General features: G+C 44.0%; 1 protein-coding gene across 4 annotated transcripts in view; it reads left to right on the top strand.

Moving 5' to 3' along the window:
• myt1lb (myelin transcription factor 1-like, b) overlaps positions 1 to 19,109 on the top strand; it is a 138,013-nt gene that overhangs the window by 105,205 nt on the left and 13,699 nt on the right. For 3 of the 4 annotated variants that reach the window (XM_069661295.1, XM_069661294.1, XM_069661297.1), the window contains exons 9-15: positions 2,137 to 2,244; positions 4,876 to 5,102; positions 5,634 to 5,926; positions 11,277 to 11,510; positions 13,676 to 13,797; positions 15,860 to 15,928; positions 18,948 to 19,010. In XM_069661295.1, the coding sequence (XP_069517396.1) occupies positions 2,137 to 2,244; positions 4,876 to 5,102; positions 5,634 to 5,926; positions 11,277 to 11,510; positions 13,676 to 13,797; positions 15,860 to 15,928; positions 18,948 to 19,010 (1,116 nt within the window). The remainder of the gene's footprint in view (positions 1 to 2,136; positions 2,245 to 4,875; positions 5,103 to 5,633; positions 5,927 to 11,276; positions 11,511 to 13,675; positions 13,798 to 15,859; positions 15,929 to 18,947; positions 19,011 to 19,109) is intronic. The other variant, XM_069661296.1, reaches the window with a different exon arrangement.

Here is a 19,109-nt window from a genome sequence, read left to right as displayed (position 1 = left end):
TGGTATTTTAACTCAGGCTTTCTGCTTCAGGCTCTGAGCGCGCTCACAGAAAAAGAGTTTTACGCGTCATGTGATTCTTCTTCTGCACAAAAAGGAGCGATCATTGGCCGTCTGCTTCAGTCAGAAGCGATGATGAAAAGTAACCTTTAGTAAACGACAGTACGCACGAAGAACTTACTCACTTCGCTGTCCTGGCAGTGTTGCTGCATCTTGCCCGAAACGAAGAACAAATTCGCCGTTGTATGTTCAATGCGCGTCATAACATCATGTTGGAAAGGGGGCGGAGATTACCGTGTCGACCCGGGTTTTGTGTTCCCATTACTGCGAATCAGAGCCGAGGCGTTAATTACCCGGGTCTACTGCAGAGTCACTTGACCCGAGTCTGAATGCCGATTTTAACCTTTCACATGCGCAAAAAAGACGGGTGTTTATTACCAGTGGGAAAAGGGCTTTGTTGACAGTCTAGGAGTGAATCCAAGCTAATGTATTGTGGAGCTAATCTACTGAAGGCAACATTTGAACATAAATCCTGTATTTCACTGATAAAGCCTGATGTATTTAGCCTGAAGAGCACATCCCACAAAATGTAACGACACATCACATGTCGTGGATTCCAGCAGCTGTGATTGGTCCACTCAGTAGTTTGCACCGAGGCTATAGAGGATGCTGTGCTTGCTAGTGTGTAGCTAGCTGCTGAGTCTGTTGGCCACATGAAGCTAAAAACATTTGCACATTTTGGGCATTGCATACATTTCAGTAGAAGTAATTGTTTCGCATTTATCAGCCCCAACTCCCACATGATCAGCTCCGTCTGAGTCACCATTCTAATCACAGTCGCACAGAGGCAACGCCAGCAACTGCAGCTTTGGCGATGTAATTGAAGAGAGACACAGACAAACCAGCACGCAGGTCTAAATCATCACAACAGTGTAGGCCACTTGTGAGTCTACAACCTTTAAGTATAAATCAGGCTTAACCAGTGCAGACAGGAGTGATTTGTTGCTTTGTCTTTGTTCAGCAGCGTTTGTGAACACTACAGTTGTTCGCATCACGATGAGTAGAAGGAAACAGTTAAAGCAGTTCAGCTTCCTAACGATCTCACAGTTTGTGAGAGTCTGATTAAAATGCAGCGTTTCACACCTTCCACAGCATAAATCATTTATCAGCTCATGCCGAAAAATGGCATCCATCAGGTGCAGGTTTGGAGGGGGAAACTGAAATAGCATGGCGCTCTTGCGGGTGCTGTCAGACGGGGCGAGGTGACAGTGAAAGAGGAGTGTCACCCACAGCAGATGCTCAGGGAGTTGGGCATAGCAGCAGCCATTAGCACCTTTCTGCCACTCAGCCAGGGTGACAGGAGAGGTGCAGACCTGGGAGGACCAGAAAGCCTCCCTGCTGTGCTCGCTGACATGACACGGCTGCAGCACAAAATAGGCACACATATGGACACGCACAGTAAACTTTCACTTTTACAAGAAAGAGCTGGTATAAACTACCGCTCACTCTTTCCCTGCACGCATTCACGCACGTCTGATGACAGGTGCACACGAACACAGCTCCATCCTGGCTTCAGGCCACTGTCACAGAGAATTTTTCTCCGTGGCCCCTGCACACTACAGTTGACAGACTGGCTGGAGAATAATAGGGGTTAAGGATAACAGCATGAACTTTTGTCACATTTGGTCAGTTAGTTGTCAGGAGGAGGTTTTACAGCCTTAATTCTGCAGGAACACGCTGTAGGTGTAGGTCCCGAATGTGCGTGAATGTGTGTGTCTTGTCAGCAAGGAAACAAAATGCTGCAGAATGCACATAAAAATGCACATTTGTCCATATGGGAATATCTATTCTGAGAATTATTTCAAGCTGCTCAACCAGAAACATGCAAGCTGTTGCCAATTTTGTTGTTATGAAGGTGTTAAAAGGATGAAAATGAATGATTTTGCATTTTAAACAGACTTAGTGAACTGTAGTCAGGGTTCTTCAAACTGGCAGACATCAGGGTTGTGCAGGTGACGGACAGCTGTTTGTAAACTCTAACAAGGCAAACATTTTACAGCATGTCGTTCAGTGTAACATTTTCACATATAAAAATGTGTCACATTCAGCGAAGCCACTTGAGTCGCTCTCTCGTTTCAGTCTGTCAGGTTGTCCCATCGCTGCAGCCGAGAAGCTGGCCAAAGCCCAGGAGAAGCACCAGAGCTGCGACGGCCCCAAGTCCAACCAGGCGTCGGACCGAGTCTTAAGGTAGGTTCACTTTTGCATCACTTTGCATATGATGAAACTCTCTGCTGGAGGTTGCTGAAATATGGGATGGAGAGCACTGACACAGTTTCCCACGCAGCATGGAGAAGTATGGGATTTGATTTTAACCATTTGCAGCAGAGTGATTTCAATGGAGTTCTCTGCAGGCAGGCAAATGTTTACCGATGGAAGAGTGTGTTAGACAGTGGGAGCTTGATGTCCTCAAAACCAAAGCAAGAAAATATCTATTGAATTGTGTATTTACATATCATCTCAGATATCTACAAGTCAAGCTCCTCTGAACATTTATTAGTTATTCGGTAATTACCAAAATGTCTTCTTCTGTCCAAATGTGAAAATTAAGTGAGTAAACTTTTCTCAACTACCGTAAAATCCAGAACATAAGACACAGTCTGTTTTGGGGGGTATAGCAGAGGGAAAAAGGTTTTCTATGGCTGTTTATTAATAAAAACATGTTTACAAGTTATGTCAACACTATTTCAATTCATGTTCATTTGAAACACATTCAAAGCACACACATATTACAGCCTGCCATCTGATTTCGCCATGTCGAGTTTGTAATCCTTCTACCTACTGGTGCGGTAGCTGAGCTCAGCCTACGGTAACGTCGATTGTTGTGAGGACGGCGGCTGCACTGGCGATCATGGCGGCGCCGTGACGAAGCTTTAGCTAGATTATAGCGCCATCATCTGGGCAAAATACAGTTATACCTCTCTTTGCATTTATACTGGGACTATTGGTTGCAGCCCACTTTTTACATGAAAAAAAAAAGGATTAAAAATGTGTCTTATACACCGAATGTTACGGTGTTTATTTCTCCTTTTTTATCAGTAAGACTAAAGAAATAACAACAATTAATTTTATTTATTCGTATTTAATAACACGTATGTATAGGTATGTATAGGCTCTTTGTGCTGTGAGGTCAAACCTGCGTCTGGAAAAGAATGTAGTTTTAAAATAGGAATATGTGCAGGAATTGACCCTTCGCTAAGCCCCGCCCCCCTTGGTTACTGTTGCTATGCCTGTCAAGCTATCGCACCGGCATCTAAATATTATGGCATTTTCAACTATAACAGGGAGAGACGTTCAAAGGGAAATAACAGCAAATCTCTGGAAAAATAGTTCCCAAACATCAGAGAGAAATCGACAGAACGACAACATTTGAAAGCTACATCCGGAACATAATCTGTCAGCGGAGTGTTGAGAATGACGAGGACATAAAGCTCAGCGGTCCCGTCGCAAGCGTCAGACACCCAACGACAATTCATGTTTAGGAAAATCATATACAGGAACAACAATGTTCTTACACAGCAGGGTGAGTCAATATATTGTTTTATTTTAAGCTGATGTTTAGCTCTAACTTTCATTATCTAATATGTTTTAGCACACTGCTAGCAAAACTAAATGATCCCACTTTTTCATTTTGTTTAAAGCGCGTCAGGATGTTGCTCGCATATCGTGGGCTTGATCCGTATAGATCCATATTATTCAGCGTCTTACCGAGGAGCAAACGAAGGAGTTTTTGTTGATCGCAGCTTCGAGTGAGGTCTTCCACAATTTTTATTCGATGTCTACATCTCTCCTCTCCAGTTTTTGGATTCGGGAAAAGCAACAAATATGACCCCCCCCCTCTTTGAGGACATCTGCTGTCGGACTTGCAGATTTGTTATGCACACCGTTTCAGGATTCTCCTTGTTCTGAAAGCTCGACAGGCCTCCCGCGCCTAGTTACAGTTGCTAACGTAGGATTGGACAGTGGCCATTCAGGGAAAGGGCTTAGCAAAGGGTCAGTTAAGCTTCTTGTTCATAGTGGATCCATATGTTGTCTGTTGTCATAAAATCATAAGATGTTACGTTGGCGGTTATTCACTGAAACACATGCAAACAATGTGCTGAGGTGTAATGTCTCTGATCAGCATGAAGAGGATTGTTGTCGCCATGTTGGAATGTTTTCTTCTTTTCCGTCCTGCAGTTTGTAAATCTTCTGAGAGTTCCAGTGTCCCCTTGTTGTTTTATGTTGATGTTCGTCCGTCCCCTGAGAATACTTCCGAGAGACTGCACGTTCATGTCTGCGCTCACGATTGAAGGCAAATCGCTTTATTAGATTTTAACAAAATGGCCTCGTTTGTCACTGTGGAGGCAGAGCTTTCTGACTGAGGGTTTCTTTGATAGTCATGAAGACGCTGTGATGAAAAGTCTTAAGTGATTCCAAACTGAACATCAACAGCGCTAGATCTTACATTTCATTTCTTCCTGGTCTCGGATCAAGGAAATAAATGCATATCAGATGATAAAAGCATAGGAGAAGTACGCTAGTGTAATAAAAGAAGTGCAGAAACCCAATTTTGACTGTTTTTATTCAATAAGGAAGAAAAACAGCACTTGAAGCAGGTTTTTGCATTCCTTCTTATGGAGACGCGCCCCACTCTTAATCATCCCGCCATCCTCAAGCATCATCCTCCACATTCTGATCCTGGAGTTTTACCACACCAGTCCGCCCCGTCCCTTTGCATCTGCCCATTTTATTTAACCACACCTCAAGTTCCCTCTCCTTCCCCTGGGCAATGTTGAGTGCCTCGGTCCAACTTCCACCCCCTCGTCATTTATTTTCCAGGCCTATGTGCTTTGTCAAACAACTGGACTATCCTCAGTATGGTTACAAGAACAATGTTTCCACCAGCACGCCCCGCTCCAACCTGGCCAAGGAGCTGGAGAAGTACTCCAAGACCAGCTTCGACTACAGCGCCTTCGACGGCAGCAACAACCACCAAGTGTTCGGGAAACGGGCCATCGCACCCAAAGTTCACGGACAAAGAGACACCTCGCCCAAAGGATATGACGGTAATACTTCACAGCGAGATCAAATTGGCCGTGTTTGTTTCCACTTCACTTTTCCCCTGGCGTCATTTTCATTTCTCCAAAGCTGAATTTATTGTTTTAATTGTTTTCTAAGTTTAGTGAACTCATAAGTGCACACAAACACGATTATTAAAGAGATTGCACCATCCATAATTTTGTAGGACAATAAGATTAACAATTAGACCGTATCAGCGGCGATCACAATTACATGTAGTGCACATACTTTGTTTGGGCACATCTGCCTGCATGAATTATATTACAGCCATTCATTGTGTTTTACTGAAGCACTTCCAACATGGTTTGAACCTGTTAATGATTCAAACAGCAAAATGTAAAGATACAGCTCAGGTTGAAAACATACCAGAATTACCTTCTAAAAGTATTTGACAGGTTTGCAGAGTAGAAATATACCTGCATTCTTAAAGCATCCAAACCCCTGCAAACACTGTTTTTTAAGTATTAAAAAAATGCGACCCTTATTTTGATTTACATTTCTTTGATGCCCCCTCGCAGCCAAACGTTACTGCAAGAACTCCAGCTCGGCCAGCAGCACCACCAGCACCTACGCTCCCAGCAGCAGCAGCAGCAGCCTGAGCTGTGGAGGAGGAGGAGGCGGGGGCATGGGAGGAGGAGGCAGAGGGGGCGGGGGCAGCAGCGCCAGCAGCACCTGCAGCAAGAGCAGCTTCGACTACAGCCACGACATGGAGGCCGCCCACATGGCCGCCACGGCCATCCTCAACCTGTCCACGCGCTGCAGAGAGATGCCCCACGGCATGGGGGGGAAACCCCAGGACCTGTGCTCGCAGGTAGGAGGGGGGGATAGTGTACATTTTACAGCAGGGATGCACGATATTGGATTTTTTTAATATCCGATATGCCAATATTTTACAACCCTTTTTGCAATTTCAATACAGATATATTTGGCACGTTTTTTTCCACCTAATTGCAGGGAACATCAAGTCTCCCCTGTAGTGGAATAAATATCATGCCTACTCTTATTGCAGCGGCCCACTGGCAGATGCGGAAATAACATAATACAGTGCTTTTTAAAATGTACACATTCACTGGGCAATATAAGAAAAGTACTTAAACTTAGGTAATGCACAAAATGCCATATTGATTTTTATGTAACATCTTCTTTAAAAAAACAAACTGTAATATTCATACGACTTAGACAGGCTTCTCCTCACGTGACTGATGCTGAGCTACCATTGCAAACAGCAACCTTGCTGTCATTTTCAAGCCATAATCTGCAGATACCGATAACGTGCCGATGATATCGTGCATCCCTATTTTACAGTGCACATTTTGTCATATAATTAAAAAGATAGAGTGAGATAAACGGGTTAAATCACTTTCCTAAAAAAGGAGTGAGTTTTTGGTTCGGGTGAGCAGGACGTCACCTGATTTGACTCTGCAGCCTCACATGTAGTCTCTGCACCTTTGTAAGACTTCAGCCTCCTGCTGCAGTCACACCAAACCTCTGACAGATTATCTCTGTGCTTCCTTCATTAAATTAATGCTGGCAGTGAAAACTGACAGAGATAGGGACACTCCAGCTACGCACACACACACGCACGCACGCACTCACACACTCACACACACATTCCATTAAAGATCCGGGGCTGTGTCTTACACTCAGGGCTCAGCAGGGCAGTTTTTTATTTTCCATCTAGGGATCAGATAGGAGCAGGACGAAGCGCCGTTTGACACGGCGTGAGCCCAGTGTGTCATTTCTGAGGAGATAAGGTGACGGTGTTCCTGTATTATCTGCGCCTAGATGCTGAGCTGGAAAATAGGGGTGAGAAAGAGAACGCGCAGCAGAGGGCTAATGCTGGCTTAATGCTAATGTTGACAGCGGAGACTGCTGCAGAATGAGAACGAGGGTGATGGAATTGAAAGTAGAGAAAGGGAGCAAAGGAAGGCTTTTTGGTGGGAGGTTTAAGATGTCACAGTGCAGGAGGAGAGGAGAGCAGAGGAGAGGAGAGGAGAAGAGAGGAGAGGAGAGAGGTACTGGGAAAAAGGGAGGAAGGCAGAAGAAAGGAGGTGGAAAGGATGAAAGCCAAAAGCAACGTATTTCCAAAGAAAAGTGGAACGGAATAAAGTTGGCGGGAACAAACGCCCGAAGCAGTCAGTACTTCCTCCGGTCGTTCCTCATTTCATTGTCTGTCCTCCTCCTGCTCCGGGGCCAGGCGGGCAGGATGCTCTCAGGGCAGGATGGGAAGATGGGAAACTTCACAGTTTTTTTTTATTTCTTCTTCTTTCCTCTTTCATCTCAACACCTCACCTCGTGGCACACACTGTTCCTCTCTATGTCTGAATGAAACTTCACACACACACATATATATTCTCACCTCCTTGTTTTTTCAGCCTGTCTATGCGCCTCTCTCTCTCTCTTCCTCTCTGCTCTTTGAATGTATTGGTAGCTGGGTTGACTGAAAGGCTGTCTGTATTTGGTGTCTAGTTGGGCTGCTTCAGTAGTTAGATTAAAGGTATGTGGGGAGTCATTTGGCCAGTCGCATACGCACCATCAGGGAAACACCATTAGGAGTCATTTCAGAGGAGAGGAACAAACGTCCTGTGTGGTCCCATCGAAATAACAAACAAAGAACAAATAAATTGTATCTAGTAGTACCCAGAAAATAACACAAGAGATATCTTAAATTTCTTTATGCAACCAGAAATTATGCTCAGTTTTTCTCCTCATCGTCGCATCAGCAGCATGCAGCCTTGTATATTTCAAACACACAATCCAATTTCTATCCCAGTACTCAATAAGTAATGTCATTTGAAGGATTATGAGAGAATAAGAGCAGTTTCGAGCCCCTTTTCTCCTGCTGTATTTGTCCACGCACAGCTGGTACAGAGACCATGGAGATTCTAACGTTGGCCAAAGTAAGATCATCCTCGTGTCATTCTACGATCACTCTGAAATCAAAGACAGACAGACTTTTTGGACTAATTGAGCCTCCCTTTTAAAGTATACAAGAGTGAGAAAACAGAGAGGAAGACAGGACATGATGCTGTTTTTATTTTAAACCTGGAATAGGTGGGCAGAGGGAACGTGGCGAGAAAAATCAAGTGACCTCTCGAGGTCAGGGGTAAGCAAGGGGGGGGCTGGAGTGAGAACGGGTGGTCTCTAATGAAGGCGGTCGCATTCATCCTTACATATCATCCTTGTTAATTCGATATGAAGGGGTGGGTCACAGTAATTGGACAATGACACACGATACAAAGGCTGACAAGGAGAGGGCAGACCGCCGAGCACGTTCACAAGGACGAGGCGAGTCATGGAGGCACATGATGAGGCATTAGCTCTGTTCCTCAGCTGCTTGAGCTTTGTTTTACAGAGACCGTTTAGGTTGCTGTTAAAGAGTAATATAGATATTTCTCTCTTATCTCTTTTATTTATTTTATATTTTGTTCCAGTAGAAGTTTGCTTTAGCCGGCAGCCCCAAAATAAAACTTAATGGCTGTATTGTAATCTTTGCGGGCGCATGAGCCCAAAGTGTCTCCACTAAAAGCATTTTTGTGATTTTTTTTCTTAACAGCTGTAACATCGCTCTCTTTACAGCCACCAGACTCCATTGACAAGAACATTCAAAAACAGTCATTTCTCCTTGCAGAACACAGGAGTGGTCGGGTCTACCACTGCCCTGATTGGTTCGTTAAACCAACAATGTGTTGGAGCCAAACTATTCATTTAACTCTCCAAGGTCGCAGAATAACACAAACTAACTGACCGAGGCAGTGGGAGACAAGCAACTCTGTTACAATTACTGTTTTTATGAATGGAGTCTGGTGGCTTTGAAGAATGCAAAGAGCTAACAGCTGTTACTGGTTTTAAAAAAGCACAAAACGACTAAAGCGACGTTCACACTGCAGGCCTTAGCGCTCAGATCCGATTCTTTTCTTTGGCTGTTCATATTATTTTTAAAATGTGCACATTATCAGATCGCAGAGTGAACTGGTCACGGTCCTGAACTGACCCGCATGAGAAACAATAAATAAGACTACGCGCAGCATGCTGTCGTACGTAAACAAACATGGGTGCCATGGAAGTCAGCGTTTACGGTTTCACGTATAAATTGATGTGCCGTGGAAGCCAGCGAATACGACAGCAGATGATAACGAGGACAGTGAAAGGTTTGCTTCTTCAGTACAGAGTTCGAAGTCGGAGCCGTCTTCCGTGTTTATATTTACAGTTTGACTCCCGCCAGCGCAAAGTTGTGACGAATGTCGAGAGTGACGTTAAAGTCGCACTGATTCCGATATGACAGTTCACACTCGGGTCGCATTGCAAAACATCAGACCTGTATCTGATTCAGGACCACATGTGAAAGTCGCCCAAATCCGACATGAAAAGGTCAGATTCCATGTGATCTCTACTGTTCACACTGTCATGGAAAAAACAGAAAAACAGCAAAAAAGAAATTGAGCCGGATTTGGGCCACGTCTGCCTGCAGTGTGAACGTAGCCTAAGCCATCGGGCAGGGGGAGACCAGTAACTCCCATAGTCTGCATGGAAAAATGATGTTTTTGTCAGTGAAGTCTGGTACCGCTGAAGAGAGCGCTGTAACGGCTGTTTCTGTTTGGAAAAAATGATCTTACCCAAGCAAAAAGGTCTATCTCTTGAGCCTGTTAACACAAAAAACCTTTAATGAGTTCGACTTTGATGGCTGCATTTGCCTCTGGTGATTACTGTTTTGCAGCAGCTGGCTAAAGCAATCTACTTTCGACTATTCCAACACTTTTTGTACCGATAAATCATTTCAGTAGAAAATAGGGTCCTCGTGTTCAGTAGAAGCAGAAAACATTAACATTTGATCAGCTTTGTAGACAGGTGCTAATTTAAAAGGTCAGCCTCGTAATAAAGAAAATGTATAGTTATATTTAGAATCCCATCATCTTTGTTTTGAATGGTTTCCAACATTTTTTATAGCTCCTTTTATTATTCATACTGGGATATTTTCCCCACAGACTAATGACCCTGCAGGAATACTGTTTTCTGAGCCTTTTTTCTTCTATATTTAAGCCGCAGTTGTTGCAGTATTCATGCCCAGTTCCAAATCTATCACCCTGTGCGTTTGAGTCGATGTGCGTCACAGAGGTTTTGGCTTCAGACACCAGGAGAATCCACCCCTAGGGACACTGTCGGCTGGAATCAGCATTAGAGCGGGCTTTCCTACTCATGAAAGGAAGCAAAGGCAGCGAGGAGGAGGAGGAGGAGGAGGAGGAGGAGGAGAGGGGAGATGAGAAGAGGGAAGGATATTAATGAGAGCAAGGACACAAATACACATGCCTGCTAAAACATAACCCTTATGGGATTGCGACTCCTCTGGTTTATACAGTACATGCTGGATGAAAGAAAAGGCACGCGTGCATAGATGCAGAGATTCACTGAGCAGTCGTCTTGTTGGATGTGGCCCACTTTGTTCCAGAACATTGTATAGTTCTGCCTCTATTTTTGGGTTTGCAGCAGTCTGCTGCTCATCAACCCCACCCCTAACCCTCAGCCCCCTGCCCCCCTGTGATGTCCACTCACATTAGTCTCACACAAACACAGCACAAAGTCATGCACACACACCCTTCTGACTGCACAGAACACAGAAGAGACCCGGGCGGGATGGAAGGAAAGAGAGAGAAAGAGGAAAGGAGGGGCAGACAGAGGGATGCACTCGTCCTTGAGCACTGATGACCTCTTCTTCTCCTGACCCTCTTACATTGTTACTGTACTTTGCAAGTGTCTAATGTTTCCTCTCAGTCAGACTTGGGCAAAAATAAATTGGAATATTTTTCAGTTGTTTGATTTTGATCCATCTTTGCAGACATCTAAAAAGTGAACACATCACTGGAGGAACAAAAAAAAGCGGAGCACTTTTCATGTACTTCTTTAGTATTCACCGTGTAGTGAGCGACTGTTTTGCCCAGCTCTGATCCTGGAGTATGAAAATGTTTGACTGCTATTTAATCAGAACCTCTCTCTCCCTTTTATCCCTCTCTCTCCATCCCTGCCTCCTTCTGTTCTGTGCATCCTTTTACCCTTCCTCATGATCATCTGGCTGACTCAACACGCACACACGCACCTCTTTCACATTATCCTGCCCTGACTTTACCCCCCAACACACACGCACCATATCCGCACACACCTTCCAGAGCCCGGGTCTAGATGTTGATGAGAACGGTACGTTGGACCTGAGTATGAGCAAACGGCTGTGCAGCGGCGGCGGCGGCGGGGACTCGGTGCTCACCCCTCTAGAGCCCATGTCCCCCCAGAGGCAAGCTGCCCTGCTGGGCTCCCGCTGCTACGGCATGGGGGACGCCGCCGACTGCTGGGACCTGCCTGTAGACTACACCAAGATCAAACACATAGACGAGGACGAGAAAGAGGTAAAGAGGGAAAAGACAAAGTTAGATATTATGCTATTTATCTTTTTTCCAGGACGGAGGGCAGAACAATGCCTGAACTTAATCATTCAGTGTCTTTATCGCCTAGAACTCTGCAAAAGAAATGGTATGCTCGTGCTTACATCGGTATCTTTGCCCATTGTGATGTCATTTATCAGAGTGTCTTCAAATGCTTTATATCCTTTGGCTTTATAAGTCAATAAAGCATAATAACTGATGAAGGAAATTGTGTCGTTTATATTGGAAAATGTAAATGTTTTTTTAATTAATTTTTGTAAAACAAAACGTATAGATCCAAAAGAATTCAGAACGTATAAACATGAATGATCACCCGTGGCCAGATTGCTACTGCCAAAAAAATGCCACGTTACACCACCTGTACCGTGAAGTAATGACACAAAACATGTAACTTCCCTCTCTGTTGCTAAAAGAATGATTGCACACAGTGTTTCCCACCACCATGTTCAAGGGATATATCGAAGGTTTAATCACCTTCAAAAGAAAACACACTTTAAGTAAGGTCAAAGACATAAATACCAGAGATTCCTATGAAATAACAGATAGACGTGATGTGGGCGATGACTATAAAGCAGTAGTAAGTGGTAGTTTGTGGTTTTGGAAGCAGAGAGACGGTACAGTTGGCATGCATCACTTTCACTGTCTGTTCAATGTGTCTCAGCCCAAATTAATTCCCTCCAAGCCATTGATTCAACACCGAGTCTCCAAGTCAAACATTTACTCTTCCGTCTGATTGTCTTCGAGGTTTTCCACCTCCCCGTCTGACTCACTGCTGTATTTTGCATCATTAGAAAGTCATATTAGGGATTTTTGAGGGAAACCTAATGAATCTGCATGTTAATTGATGTCAGCATTGCCGTGCACAGAGGTATCGGCTCCGTTTGTATCATGCTCCCCGCATGCTGGCTTTCTGTTTTTACATTTCGCTCTTCTCCAAAATGAATTATGCAAAGTAGCACCTTGGGAGGGAATCAGAATAGCTCATCTCATCAAAGAACTGCTGGAAATCAATGCACCACTGCTGGGTGCCGCGCCTGTCAGCGTGTACAGACGCATGCATGTACAGTACATGAGACGTGAATATTCATATGTGTGTGTCTGTACCCACTTCTCTTTGGGAGTGTGTCTCCTTCCCTAGCCTACTTTCTGCTCCCTGTATGTATGCATGTGTCGTTCTCCTTCCTGTCTGCCTCTCAGCCTGCGCTCCCTTTAATTGGAGAAGCTCGCTGGCTGACCCAGCATCACACACTCTGAGACAGCTTGAGCGCTGGATAATTTGGGCTGTATCTGGACCTGTCTCTTTGCGGGCATTACTGTACATACACTGCGAGCAGGGAAGAAAGGAAAGAGGATTTGCATCAACAGCCGTCGTGCCCTGACTGCATGCACTGCAGACAAAAGCACAGCCCCACATAACACAGCCAGCAGCGGTCTGATGCTACACCACAGTGCCATCTAGTGACTGACCGGTGCGTCAGCAGGAACAGAAGCAGCCAACTCCCTCTCTGTACCCACGCACACACCAGGATGCTCTATGACTTATTGACTGATTGATTGTTTTTGCCCCATTTCTTGACAGAAAAAATAGGTTTAGCATCAAGTGTTTTATGGTCATTCAGCTAAAAGAAACAACATAAAAACATAAAATGTCACTGCAGAGTAAATCCCTGATGTCCTCAATGACAGGACAACGAGTAGAGTTGCTTTAAACCTGCCGTTTCTCGGGCTCATAGGAATGAATATCACGTAATTAACCTGAACTTGACTGTACATACAGGGATCTTTGTTCAAATTAAGGTTGTTCTCTGTAGCCGGGGAAATAAGTATGTAATTTTTGCCCTCAAACGCACACACTGAGTTATTATATCCTCTCCTCGGATTCTATTTTTGAGCTGTAGACTGACAGGTGAGGCTCAATAGTCCCACCAGCTCAGCCATTAGCATTCAAGTTGACAGGACTCTCCGGTCTGACAGGTGAATGCAGAGTGTGGGAGGAGAGGAGAGGAAGGAAAAGTCTTTAAAATATGAGTTTTCATCATGTGCACAATCGATGAAATGAATCTTCATCTCTCTCCTCTTCCCCCTCTCCCCTTTTGTCTCTTCTTCCGTCTGTTCCCACCAAACCTCAGGCGGACGACCTGGACCCGTTCCACGACCTGCTGGACGACCGCTCCTACACCACAGATGTCAACATGCCCAGTCCCAAGCCCAAGTATGTCCAGTGCAAAGAGAGTAAGAAGGACCTGATAACGTAAGAGCCCTCCTTCTCTTCCCAACGTCCCAGTGTTCAACCTCTCGCTTCTCCCCTCTCGTCATATTTATTTCTGTCGTTTTCATCCTCCTCTTTTTGCCAGTTAAGCCTCACTGCTTCTTCTTCCTCCCCCATCCTGTGCTGCTGGCTTGCTCTATGACTTTAATTTAACAGCTTTATCCGTTTGTCCACACTGATCTCAGAGCTGATAGATCGTACCATAGGTTCCCTCTTTTGATGCATTGCACTAGTTGTCGGTATAAGTGTAGCTGGTCCCAGGAATTAATCCCAGACAGTGAAGCTAAACTGGAAACAATGAACACCAACTAAAAATCTGAAACATCTGTAATTTTCACATTTCCTCCTCCTTCCCTTTGGGCTTATAAATCTGTCTATTTTTCCGGTGGCAGATGTCCCACACCGGGGTGTGATGGAAGTGGTCACTTGACGAGCAATTTCGCCTCACATCGAAGGTGTGACTTCCTTTTCTCCTGGTGGATTCTCAGTCTCTTTATTGTTTTCAGCTTACCTCGACGATGCTGTCAGACACCTGTAGGCAGACCCTCTCCCTCTCTCCCTCTCTTATTTGTTAGCCCTCTGACTATTGAAACAAGGCTATCATGAAATAAGGAAAGGCTAAATTAATTAAAGATGGGCTACATGCTCGTTTTTGAGCTAAACCCCGGGATAAACTTATTTCTCAATGGGCCGTGTGTAAAGCCTTCTAAGCTGATGTTATTCAGTCCTTCAGACCCTTCCCACAGTGCAGTGCAGACTAAGCATTTACCATTCAGAGCAGGAAGACTTAAGCAGAATTGCTGAGTGTTGCAGTGTGAGGTGAGTCGGCAACAACTGAATCATATCAGTCTGAAGGCTGACATGGCTGCACACACACGAGGTTTCCTCCGAACCAGACGTGGACTGTATGAAAGAAGTGCATGTGACCAACTTCAGGTCATCCGTTGGTTTGTGTACGGCTGTTTTAAAGTGTTGAGTTTGGCATTTTAGCGTCGCCATCTTGGTTTTTGGAGTCAGACGTGACCCTATTTGGACAAGAGGGTGGATTTGCGTTGCTCCACCTCTAGGCAGGCTTTCATCTGCAACAAAACATAGCAGAATGTTTATTTAAACAGAGAGGTGGTGCTTTTAACCCCTGTATTGTGGAGGCTGTGTTATACAAGCATTAAACCTCTAAAGATGGAGATATACTTGCTTTTAACTACATGTTAGCGTGCGCATGATAGCTGCCCCGCATGCCCTGCGTCTGTTTGGAGCATTGCTGTGCACCTCCTCAATGCTGCAGTCTGCACATGAGCAGTAGGGGCAGTGTAGAGGCAGAGGGGATGTGACAGGGTCAACACAGCCGAAGGGACAACAGTGGCAGAAAGTTCTGAAGACAAGCTGATAGACCAAGTCCACAATTATCCACATCTGTACGATGTGTCGTTGCCACTGCACAGAGACAAACATGCCTGTCAAACAGCTGCAGACAGATAAGTTCTGTTTTAGAAGTCGACGCGGAAACCTGCACTCCAGGACCGTTACGTCCGTGCATGCAGGAACATGTTGGAGGAACAGAGTGGTTAATACAAGTTAATATCATGTTGCATTGAAAAATACTAAACCAGAGATTGAGACCATAAACTCATTAGGAAAATATTTCTAAGGTAAATAAAACATAGGATCATTCTCTGGTAGACCCCTGTTGGTTATAAGAAAGAATGCAGGTTTAAGGCATTTCCACATTGGCCTCACTTTTGAAACTGAAAGGCTACATCTGCTTCTTACATACAGTCTTTTTATGTACATATTACCTCAGTATTGAAGAATAAAATGCAGAACAGATCATCCATAAAAGACATCCTTGATCTTAATCACAGGGTTAACTTTATTTAAATTCCTGCACTTCACGGCCTTTTCTACATTCCCTGGTTAATTTGTTTTGCATGCACGTGCTGCTGTCTGTCTCTGCGTGGTATCAAGTGTGTGTCTGAGATGTTACAGTTGTTGGGCTGACGTGTCATTTTAAGTTTAACTAATGTTCCACTGGTGTATTTTTCAGTCTCTCAGGTTGTCCTTTAGCTGATAAAAGCATTCGAAGCATGCTGGCCAACAACGCGCAGGAGCTCAAGTAAGGCTCACTGATATATGTGTGACTTGTGTGTGTTTCTCGTTCTGCATAGGGTCGACCGCACTTCTGTGTGTGCACATGACTGCAGAGAGCCGTGACCTCAAACACAGAATAGATAGAAATTAGAAAAGAAAGAATGATGATATTTTACATTTTGATTTTGCAAACAAATCACTTAAAAGACTATTCATTGAATCCTGAATACGGGGAATCAGGAAGTATTTAGAGATAAACAAACATGGGACTTGATATGGAGTCAAATAAAGGTCAAAAAGATTGTGAGCTTCCAAAATAATGTTCACAAATAATTTCACAGCCTGCAGTTGTATTTCACGTTTGTGAATGCGTGAAAAAAAAAAATTCCTTACACATTGAAGTTTGTGAATTTTGCAGCAGTAGAAATATTTTGTGCACACAGAAAAGATTTGGAAACTAAAGTCTGAGTTAACGACACATTTTGACCGTTTCTAAACGCCTCAGCTAACCAACCAATCAGCTCGCCTCCACGTTGTCCACTGTCCATCCAATAGGAGGAAGCTAAACTGTCCAATCAGCGCGCAACTGATTCTAGCGTGCGTGTTCTGCAGATCCAGTCGATGCAACAGAACTGCTCCAGGCGGTCGCTCGGTGTAATGGCAAAGAGCGAGAGCTAAGTTAGCCGTGCAGCTAGCAGTATTATTCGCTGCCCGGAGTCGAGGCTCTGAGCACGGGGTCAGTGTTCACCGTTATTTGACTCCATAACTTCATAACAATGAAAAATAACCCACAATATGGCAGCCTCGTTCCTATCTAGTATATTAACATTAAATTAGTGTATGAAATATGAAATAAGTCTAATGGGCTTCTGACCCCCCAAAAAACACTAAGTCGTTTAATTTTTATATCTTGAAAAAAGTAAAAACGTATTTTAACAGTCTTATATTATTATATATTAAAAATAAAGGTGCTGAGTGTGCTCACTGTTATTCAAGACACAATTCAAAATAATGACCTCAAATTTTTGAATTAGTTTGAAAATGTTTTCATTATTTTTGTCATTAAATAGAGGCTGTTCAGTTGTATGGTTCTGTTGTATCACTAATTGGATTAGCTGATAAACGGCACAGTGTCTGTGTCTCAACTCAGAAGCTCCCTTAAGTTGCCTACCATGTAGTACACTGTGTACACTATTGGGGGTAATGCACTAAGAATGAATTGCGGCCGCTGACAGCATCATAAATTGTGCATCAATGTCCCCCGCTATCTGCTCCGTCTCAAAGCCTGATTCATAAAGCAAAGTGCACTGATGATATTCAAGTGCAAACACACCGATAAAATTAAGTAGATTAAGTAGACACTGACGGAGCTCAACTCCATGCACAGATCGGTGATGAGCAGGGAGAGGAGGGGCAGCTCTTTTATCAGTTTATTGGAAAGCCCAGAGTCAACAGGTGTTTACTAGTTTCACTCTCTGTAACGCAGCTTCTTTTTTTAAATGAGCGCGTAACAGCAGCTCGTCCTAATAATAATCCCCGTCATGCGTAACGGCTCCAGACCGTCTCCACACATGTGGACAAAGTGTGCCCCTGTGCTGGGGTTGAGCCTCGCACAGCCCCGGACTGATTGGTCTCCCAATTATAGTAATAATGACAAAGTTTTATTTACACACATTTAATTGTTTTTGATCACTCAAAAGATGGAGTTGTCGTAATGATCACTGGAAACTCAGAGCGTGACAGCCCTTATAACACTGCGCTGCAGTTCCCACCAGCTCTCTGCAGACGGTAACATTTCCTCTCTAACTGCGCGGTGCTGTTAGCGCTGGTGTTTGTGAATTAGGTGCTTTTTGCCACGAGGCTCATTTGCATAGAAAGGGGCCAAATTTGCCCCGAATGTCTGCATAATGACTCATTTAAATACGTGCAAACAGCACCGCAGCACAGAGACGCTGTTTGCTCTGCAGTGCACTTTGGGTGCATTGAACCGTCTGCGTGTGCGGGGGGAATGAGGCTTTTTGTGTCATTTTTACAGGTTTAGCGGCAGCAAAAGGCACGCAATCCTTTAGTGAATTCCCCGCTGTGTATTTAGTTGTGCAGTGCGTGAATTTTTGTCATTTTTAGTCTCAAAACAAACTGATGTGCATATAATGTAAATATGTAAATATTGATCTCAACAGCTTGTTTTCTCACTTGACTTTAATTTGAAAAAAAAAAATAATTTATTGAAAATGAATAAAATGAATGTCGTTTTACTTTTACTTGCTTGGAAATTTAAGCCACCGTCAGGTTTGTCCTCCCCTTCCGCTCTCCTCGCTTCCTCGCTTCAGGGTGTCCAACAGTGCACACTTTTGTGTGCATTATGAGAACACCTTTTGGGTACTTAGAGTGCACCATAAGTAATAATAATAATAATAACTTTATTTATATAGCACCTTTAAAAACAAGAGTTTCTAAAGTGCTTTGACAGCCAAGCAACAAAGTAAAGCAGAGAACAAGCAGATCATAAAACCAGCAACTCACAAAACAAGCAAAGCACAAAACCCAATACCCAATAGGCAGCAGGAGAAACCACACTACCAAGACCAAGGGGACGAAGCAGGAAGAAGTAGAAAGAGTAAATAAAAAGAAATAAAATAAAATACCTAAAAGACATAAAGAAAGGAAATAATGCAAAAAGAAATAAAAGCTGTAAAGGCAAAAGGAGAGATAGAAACCAGTAAAAGGCAATAAAAACAATAAAAGAGCTAAAGCAATACAAGCCATAAAAAGGAATCAAATCAGTAAAGCAACGAAAGAAAGTGTCAGTTAAAACGCACCGTTCCACTGAAAGTACAAAGTTTAACTACGTAAGAAAGTGAAATGAGACACAGTGCCACTCTGGAACCCCTCAGGTCAAATAGAGTAATATTACCAATGTGATGCACATGTTGTCACATTTTATACAGAGGACGTATCGACGACTGGAGTAACTTGATATTATGCAAAGCATGGGTTGTATCTTTGCTGTAGGCCCTGAGCCCTTTTTGTGTTTTCTGCCCCAGGTGCCCGACACCAGGGTGCGACGGTTCGGGACATATCACTGGCAACTACGCCTCTCACAGAAGGTACAACAAACACTCTGCAGCACACAAACATGAAGCTACTCCTCTGTTAGCTCTCATTTCTGTCTCACACAACACCCTGAAGTTCTTACCTCACTCTGC

This window comes from Semicossyphus pulcher, unplaced genomic scaffold (assembly GCF_022749685.1).
Source record: "Semicossyphus pulcher isolate SPU_LCO1_2020_fin unplaced genomic scaffold, fSemPul1.0.p SCAF_14, whole genome shotgun sequence".
NCBI classification, from domain to species: Eukaryota; Metazoa; Chordata; class Actinopteri; order Labriformes; family Labridae; genus Semicossyphus; species Semicossyphus pulcher.
Note: the sequence above shows the minus strand (reverse complement) of the source record. Positions and strands in the feature narration are given on the sequence as shown.